The following is a 9,308-nucleotide window of genomic DNA, read 5'->3' on the forward strand; positions in this document are numbered from 1 at the left end:
CAGTAGCAGTTATTTAAGCATACATAACAGACATGCAATCATTTTTCTACAAATTTTTTTCTTTGTGGAAGATCTTTCCATCAGGTCGTTCCGTCCATCTCAGTGTGAGGGAAGGATCAGACATCTTCTCCCTCAGCTCTGTAAAAAAACAAAATAATTTTGTTTACTTCCCACTTATTAAATCAGCCAGCATTGTTTGAGACAGGCTGACAAACGTTTAAAACACAAGTATACTGTATTGTATAACAATAGTTGACAGTCTATTGGTAAATGGGGTCCCTTGATAACGTTTATACTGATGTGACATTCTCAAAGAGGAAATAGTCACCTGCTGCAAGATGGCCTCCTGCACGGATGGATCATTCAGGTCCATGTTTGGGTCCTTTGGGGTCAGTTTCAGTCTCATCACCTGCTGTTTCTTAACTAGAATGCCTAACAGATACACAGACTCAAAATCTGCTCTCTTCCATGCTATTAATCCATTTATCATCAGAAAGGATACAGAAAGGTAATAATAGACTAATAGACTCAGTGACAGTTTCCATTATATTAGTATGATAAGTAATTGGACTGCTTGACACTGGAAGAAGACTGACCAAATCATGGCCAAGGGAAGATGTCTTTATCAGGGGCTGCTGATAACGGCCAAGCGAGAGAGAATGCATCAGATCTTGTCCATCGGTTGTAGTGACACACGTCACACTGACAAACAGACAAAGTACACACACATCACTAGCAGACAAACTGTCAAAGTACACACACACACATCACTAGCAGACAAACTGTCAAAGTACACACACACACACACACATCACTAGCAGACAAAATGTCAAAGTACAGACACACACACACACATCACTAGCAGACAAACTGTAAAAGTACAGACACACACACACACATCACTAGCAGAGAAACTGTAAAAGTACAGACACACACACACACATCACTAGCAGAGAAACTGTAAAAGTACAGACACACACACACACACATCACTAGCAAAGGAAATCTCAGATTCTAATCAGAGGGTACTGAGACTAATATAGGGGGGGAACCCACAGAAATGCATGCACTCACCCATATACACACATACATTCTTGCCACTCGCAACTGCTGCATCCAGACACCTTTTTACTATTCATTAAAAGACCAATATGTTGAATTATTTTGTTATGCATGTTGTTACATACATATTATGTATGTAACAACTCAGCACAGGGTATGGATGCTTCTTAATATATTGGCCTTTAAAAATTCAACAAACATCAATGTAAAGTTGTATGGCCACAAGATACCAAAGCTGGTTTCCTTGGGACTATTCTTACAGATGTGTAACAAAAACATATTAACAATTTAGTGAGAAAAACATCTACATAAGGAACAATAATCTTTTTCATAAGATTACCAATATAAATGGGTCACATTTATTTTGACCAGAGTGTTTTGTCTAACTGCCTCTGGAGAGATTGCCCAGTAGCCTTATTAGGGCCAGGGTGATTAACAAAGACATGCAATTGTGTTGAGGTTGAGCAACCAGTTGTTTGCCAGCGGATGAAAAGGACTCAGTAAGTCAAGGCTTTGTCTCCATCTACTGGTCACATAGCATCCCTCCACTGTGACATGGCCCTATATGACACAATGTCTGGATATCTCAATATTATCAGTGCTGTCAAACGAATAAAATAATTTTATTTAATCTCAGGCCAACACAGTTTTTTTCAAGCTCAGTTTCTATAACTTGTTTTCCCGCCAATGGTTTGAACTTGCGTTCAGCTACCAGTAACTTGACCAAAGAAGTTGAATGTTAATAGAATATTGCAAACAGTCATTGTTTAATACAAAACAGTCATTACGTTCTTACTCAGTAACCTAACAACACTTAATGTCTGTTAATATGAAAATAATCTATAAGTAATTGACAATAATCAGATTACATTTCTTGAGTTATCCAAAAGTTATGTTACTGATTACAATTCTGGACAGGAAAGTTGTAACCTTCAGTGATGTCATTAAAAAGTAACCTACCCAGTACTATTAACACACAACTCTGCATCACACAGGGAGAGAAGAGGTTAATGAAGAACATGATGTTGGACAGATTGAATGTACAATACATCCAGAAGATAACCTGAAAATCCAATCAACTGCAACGACATCTTCATACCTTAAATATCTCTTTCCTCTATTAATATCTTTTATCCTCTTAGATTCTGACTGATCAGTTCTTTTTTGAAAAAAATAAAAAATCGTATTTAAAAAAAGTAACAGTGAGACATTGAGCAAAGCTGCTGAAGTTGTGGTCCATTTTCATCAGGTAAAAGCCACAGATGAACTAACTGATACAAATATATGGCATGATGTCATTGCAACCTGTTTCAAAATAACAGTAAAAGCACTAGGCCATTTTCAAGAATGTATAAATGATTTAACTTCCTGGTGGTGATTTTGTTGGGCCATCTAGTGTTCTTCATGTAATTCCATTATCAGCAGAGGGAGGATTTGTCCAGGAGATAATGTCTTCATAATTAGCTTTTTTAATACAAGTGCTATCGCTGGACTCAGATATGAAAGGCAAAGATCTTTAATTCATGAATATACAATACCAGTCAAAAGTATGGACAAATCCACTCATTCAAGGGTATTTCTTTAGTTTTACAAATATCCACATTGTAGAATAATAGTGCAGACATCAAAACGATGAAATATGTTGTTTTTTTTTAAATCAACATTTCTGTTTTATTTAACCTTTTTTTTTAACAGGAAAGGCTCACTAATGTCAGCCTGGTTTCATTTAAATCAGTGACATGTACAGTTAGTGACATCTACAGGACAGATGACCACTGGGATGTTTGATGTACAACAGTCAGTCAGTGGCATGTGCAGGACATATGACTAGTGGGTTGTTTGATGTAAAACAGTCAGTCAGTGGCATGTGCAGGACATATGACCAGTGGGTTGTTTGATGTAAAACAGTCAGTCAGTGACATGTACAGGACAGTTGACCAGTGGGTTGTTTGATGTAAAACTGTCACATGAAAATATTAAATCAATTATTTACAAAAACATGAGGGGTGTACTCACTTCTGTGAGATACTGTACCTACACATAACCTTAGATTGCAAGATGCAGGCCTTTTTATTGTACCTAGAATTTCTAAACAAGTAACCAGAGGCAGGGCTCCATTACTGTGGAATGATTTGCCAATTAAGGTTACAAATGTAGACTCAACTACATTTTGTTGTCTCTCTGTTGCGCACATTGTGCAATAGGGCTGACCTCTGCTGGCAATACTCCTCCCTCATTCAGGGTGATTGCAGTTGGTGGGTGTCCCTTTGGTTGATGCTTGGCAATGTGGGTGGATTGATTTCTTGCCTGTTGGGCCCAGTCCGGGGCCTCCCCCGGGTAGGGCCACAGTGTCACTGGATCCCCTTGTCTCAGCCCCAAGGTCTGATATACTATATTATTGTGTCAGGAGAGTAGGGTCAGTTCTCCTTCTCCACTATAAATCCTTATAAATCTAAGAAAAGCATTTTTTAAATGTTCACACCTCCGGATTACCAGGCTTGATAGACTCGTTGCTGTCCATTTCCAAAGTCCAAAAATAATTTCCAAAATAAATTCCAAATTATAACAATTTGCACTGTTAATATGTTTACCCGGCACAGCCAGAAGAGGACTGGTCACCCCTATGAGCCTGGCTCCTCTCTAGGTTCATCTCTAGGCCGGGTGTTTTGTAAAAGCACTTTGTGACAACTGCTGATATAAAAAGGGCTTTATAAATACATTTGATTGATTGATTCACTTTCCAGTACTTTTGACAAAGACCTATTCAGGGAACAGTATGCCAGTCAGGATGGCCACGGGAGCGGCGGATGGCCGTGGAGCAGGGAGGCGTTGTGGCAGGTGGAGAAGCGGGGGGGTGATGAATGGAGCTGAGCCCTGCAGGAGTCCCCACGTTGCTCTGAAGACCTCCAGAAAGTCTGCATAAGACCTTCGCTCCTCTGTCCTGGTTTACTGGAGGGCCCAACTCCAGGCCCTCCAATCCAGCCATAACAAGGCCTGTGCCACCCTGCCCCGGTCTGTCAGGGCCTGTGCCACTCTGCCCCGGTCTGTCAGGGCCTGTGCCACCCTGCCCCGGTCTGTCAGGGCCTGTGACTCAGGGTGGCTGACAAACTGGTTGACCTGCCTCTTGAAGTGAGTCCACCTTCTTAGGTCAACCTCAAACCTCGCTGGGTCTGGCGGTCCGGCAGTTGCCTACTCCTCCAATGGATACCTCCGCTGTGACCTACACTAACGAGAATGAACATAGAAACAGGAAAACTAGAACCAATACACACAGAAGATAGAACTGCAGTGGGCCATTACAAAATGTATCATACTAACATAGGAAAAATGTCTAAGATTGCTTGCTAGTTAATGTTTATATTAATGTTATCACAATTTGTCTAGCTTTAGACATTTTGTCTCCCTTCTTCCTTGAACACACGTGTACCTGTCTGCTAGATATAGCAACTGTGGGGCGGAGTTGTGTGGAGACATTCAGAATCTCTTGAAGCATCAAATCAAAATTCAGAATGTATGTGTATGACACAAATTGTGAGGACGTAACTCTGTAGGTCTGTCAGTTAGGGGTAAACAGTCAAATTAAGCTGTAACAACATAGTGCCTGGGCACCCAGACAATCAAATAAATACTTTGCATTCAACACAAACAAATAACCCAGACTGGTTTTGTGGTGAATGCAGTCACTTTAAGAAAGGTTTTTAACAGACCAAGTGACTGACTATGAGTAGCTAAACTGATATCACATGACACCTTCTTTCTAATCACTGACGTTATGGTCTGGTTACAGAAATCACCTGTCCTAGTGTCGGGCTGGCTGCTAGCAGAGGTGTAAAAAGGACGAAGTGGGAAGTGGAGGACATGTAGCCATCTCAGGCTCACACACCAGGCAACCAGAGTGGCCCTGACACTGGAGATTAGAATACTTTGCATGAAACATGATGAATACACAAATCAAACCTTTATTCATACAGCAATTGAAGGAAACAGTGGTTAGGCTCAGATCCAACACACAGGTTGTTGAATGATGTCTGGACCCTGGCTGAATAGGAGTTACCCCAGGGGGTCCTAGGGGTCACCCCACTTCCTAGAGCCCTTGGGGTTTATCTTTGCCGAACAAAGAATACAAATAAAAAAAGAGATGAACAGATCCCTCTGGTCCTCTGACCTTCCCCTCTGACCTTCCCCTCTGACCTTCCCCTCTGACCTAGTCCTCTGACCTTCCCCTCTGACCTAGTCCTCTGACCTTCCCCTCTGACCTAGTCCTCTGACCTTCCCCTTTGACCTAGTCCTCTGACCTAGTCCTCTGACATTACCGTCGGACCTGTTAATTATTTAGTTGCCCCACGAAACAGCAATTGTCTCTCATAGTGTTTGATCCATAAATGAGGGCCTATTCATTGTTATTTTGTCATATACCAAACGTAAGTTTCCATAAATCTTCCATAATGGTTGTGTATCTGACAGACCTTTAGTGTGTAAGGTAGAGATATAGCCAAATCATACTGAAGTAGAAAGTAGTGGTTTAGAAACCCTTTCCAAAGGCACTATACATAATCCATAAGGTCAAATGCAAACTCAGTTTTTGGCCAGAGTAATCAGATTACAATAGTTTGAGTAATCAAAAAGTTACTTTACTGATTACAAATGTGGACAGGTAACTTGTAACTATAACAGATTACATTTAAGAAATAACCTACCCAACCCCGCACAATTTTGAGTAGGAGTGATCATGTAAGCATGTAAGAAAATATTCCAAAAAAGTACAATTACCTGAGAATTTTATAATTAATAATTATTTTGTACTGCATGAATATTAACAAAAAGATGAATACAAATAGGAATATCTTCCATCCACATTTCCCTGTATCTATATTTAAACTATTTGTTTTGGTTGTTATGGAGAGCGGAAAATGTAGAAATGTTTTGCATTATATAGTACAAGTCAAAGTGTGTCTCAAAGTTGATGGGTTTATCAATCCTCTTACCACTCTTTAGAAATTCACCTTCTGACTTTCTTCTGCAACACATGACAATGGAGGGCAATCTGAGCAAGTTAGTAGAGTTGAGAGGTTGGTTTGGGGAAGATACATTTTACAACATCACAAATTGCCATTGACTACAATGCATGTATTACTACAAAAATGCACATATTTTAATCATGTTGGAAAACACACCCAAACACACCAAATCATATTACATCAGAATCCATTTAAAATGACGTCTGGATTTAAACATATCTAAATATTCCCCTGTCACATAAATCCATGTTTGTGTTAATCACTCAGCCATGGGTGTATGACACAATGTAAAAAGGGACAATATTAAAGTGGTGAAGGTAACTCATAACATTCACATGCAAATATCAACATTTCTCATGTAATGGGAACCACTTTCAATAAGCAATTCTGAGTGAGGATGATAAATATAGTACTTAAAATATTATGTCTCTCAGTAAAGTTAACATGGATTGTAATATCCAGAAACCATTTGCACTTTTATTTGTCCACATAGCAATGAACACATACAAATAATTAAAATGCTCATGTTGTTTTATTAAATGAATGTCAACCATTTACTTTTGAATGTTTTTCAAATGTTCTTTGCCATATGCCATTTCCAACACCATTTTTCTTTCCTTCTCCTTGTGTTTCCTTTGGTCATATTGCCTTGACACCTCATCCAGGTGGGCTTTCACCCTCTCCTTACTCTCCCTCACTTTGACCTTATATTCAAATGTTTGGGCTCTGAGCATCTCTTTCTCTTTCTTTTTCTCCAGGATCTCTCTTTCTTTCCTTTCCTTTTCCTCCTGCTTCTCCTTTGCTTCCTGGGCTTTCTTAGTTTCCTTCTGAAAGAGAAAGCCCAAACTGTATGTTAAATAGTCTTCTGAAATATTAATATCACTCCTCCAGTGTGAAGATAACTTAATCTACTGAATATGATAGTTTGACCCTTAGGTGACATGTGACCTCCTGAACTTTGACTGGTTAAATGGAGTACTGTACCTGTGTCTGCTCTTGCTCTCTGAACCTCAGGACAGTCTGCATGTGATACATCTGAATGTGGGCATCCTTCATCCTCTCCAACATATCTTTCTTTTCTATCACCCATCTGTCTTTCTCCTTTTTCATTTTCTCCATTTCACTGTTCTTTCTATCCCACTCTCCTGTAAGCACCAACCTCTCCTTTTCCATTTCACTCTTTTCCATCTCCCATCCCCTCTTCTCATCTTCATGCTGGCTCAGAAGCATCATCTTTTCTCTTTCCAGAGCATCTATCAGTCTCTCCTTCTCTCTCAGCTCAGTCATCCAATTAGCTGCTGCCTGTGTGCTCTTCTCTTTCACCTCCTCCTTCTCCTTCATCCATCTTTCTCCTCGTTGATCCCAGAGACTTTGCAGACAAGCGGTGACCCTGGCCCATGCCCCCCTTTCCTTCTTCCAGGCTTCTAGGGTCTGATTCTTGTCCTGTTCTGCTTTGGCCAATGCTGTCTCCAAACCCTTTCTGATATACTTCCATCTGTTCCTCTCTCTGACCCTGTCCACCTTTTCATTCTCATCTGACAGTCTGTTGATCTCCACTGTCCCCGTCTCCACCTTGGCCAGGTACACAAATTCCTCCTCTGCTATCTTGTGCAGCAATGTTTGTCTGACTGCTGCTGTGTTTTCTTTCTCTTTCTCTAACACATCTCTGGCCTTTTCATTCTCAGCTAACAGTCTTGTGTTCTTAACTGTCAACTTTCCTATTTTGCCCAACCTCAGTATGTTCTGCATCTTCAGGTTTGTCATTTGGAGTTCTATCTTTTTTTTGTCTGCCACTAAGCTTTCTCTCTGTTCCTTTAAAATATTTCTCTCCCTTTCATTCTCAGCTAACATCCTTGTGCAGTCCACAATCCCCTTCTCTAATGTGGCCAATTTCACTCTATTCTGTACCTTTTGTTCATCCATTATATCATCCATCTTGTTGCAAGTCCCAATCTCCTTTCTCAATCTCACCAGCCCCTCCATTTCTCTTTGTCTGTCTTTCTCTTGTCCCTCCATCTCACTGCATTTCTTCACTTCCTCACTTTCCATCATCTCTGTCTCCCTCTCGCTGACCACTGTTTGGAGAGAGAATTAATATTTTTTTCTTCAATTATTACCTTTTCCTGTTTGACCAAACCAGCTGTCCAACTTAAATTATTCCTACTCTTCATCTATTTTCTACACTCTAGTCATGTTTCTTGAGTATATGCCAACAACCTGCTGATTTCAAATTAATTTATATCAGAAATTATTTCACATATATATTTCAGACTCACCTGCTCAGTGGTTTCAGTCTTTCACTGAAATAGATTCAGTCTATTCTATTCAAATTCCGACCAATTACAGATTTAAGAATTAAGAATTAGGCTATAATCAGATACAGTTTCAGAAGTAGGCTATAATCACTAAAGAAGTATAGTATTGAATGGGAGTAGTGTCTTCTTGTCTTTGGTTATGTAACTTGTTATCTAACCTAATTATGAGGTCATAATGAGTTTGGAATTTTGGCTTGAATTCTGTGTTGTGACATAGAATCTATGAATTCTGAATGTTGGAGGCTGAGGGAATTAATTGTTACAATATAAAATGTATTATTTTAATGAAATGAACCCTGTGATTGCATGTGTTTGCTTGACCTGTTCAGGTTTTGGTGTCACAACTTCCTCCGAAGTTCCCTTCTCTCCTTGTTTGGGGAGGCTTTAGCCTTCTGGCCACTACCGTTCCTCCTTTCATCATTCCATTAGTCTAGCCTTCACACACACCTGGTAGATATCCCCTCATGAGTTTATGTACATATACTCCCCCTGGTCGCCCATGTCTTACATTCACAGACTCCAGTGTTGTCTTGGCTATATGCTTCGGCTCGTTGTTGTGATGGCAGATTCATTCTTGACCCAGTTTGTGAACTAGCATCACCTTGTTGTCGCCAGAAGTATTTCTTAGTATTCAGACCTAATAATTTTTGGTCTCATCCTCCCAGATAATCTTTTTGCTCATGCTCTCAGAGACATTATACTGGACCTACTGTGTAAATGTTTTAAATAATTCATCTGGCCTGCATATCATTTATAATTACAAACTACAAAACAAATATGGCCCTCTATTTACTTTCAAATCCCAATATGACCCTTGAGCCAAAACGTTTGCCTTTCCCTGGACTATACCATTAAGACCTGACTAATGGAGTGCTTTAGAGATGGTTGTCCTTCTGGCACGTTCTCCCATCTC

General features: G+C 39.9%; 1 protein-coding gene across 1 annotated transcript; it reads right to left on the reverse strand.

Annotated features, from left to right (window-relative positions):
* Window positions 1-4,008: 4,008 nt before the first annotated feature.
* Window positions 4,009-7,844, reverse strand: LOC117593891 (golgin subfamily A member 6-like protein 2). Its single transcript, XM_034290442.1, has 3 exons — window positions 7,065-7,844; window positions 6,873-6,907; window positions 4,009-4,201 (listed from the first exon to the last, which is right to left on the reverse strand). The coding sequence occupies exons 1-3, from the start codon at window positions 7,842-7,844 to the stop codon at window positions 4,009-4,011; spliced, it is 1,008 nt and encodes a 335-aa protein (XP_034146333.1).
* Between the last annotated feature and the right edge of the window lie 1,464 nt (window positions 7,845-9,308).

This window comes from Esox lucius, chromosome 24 (genome assembly GCF_011004845.1).
Source record: "Esox lucius isolate fEsoLuc1 chromosome 24, fEsoLuc1.pri, whole genome shotgun sequence".
In the NCBI taxonomy this organism is placed as follows: Eukaryota; Metazoa; Chordata; class Actinopteri; order Esociformes; family Esocidae; genus Esox; species Esox lucius.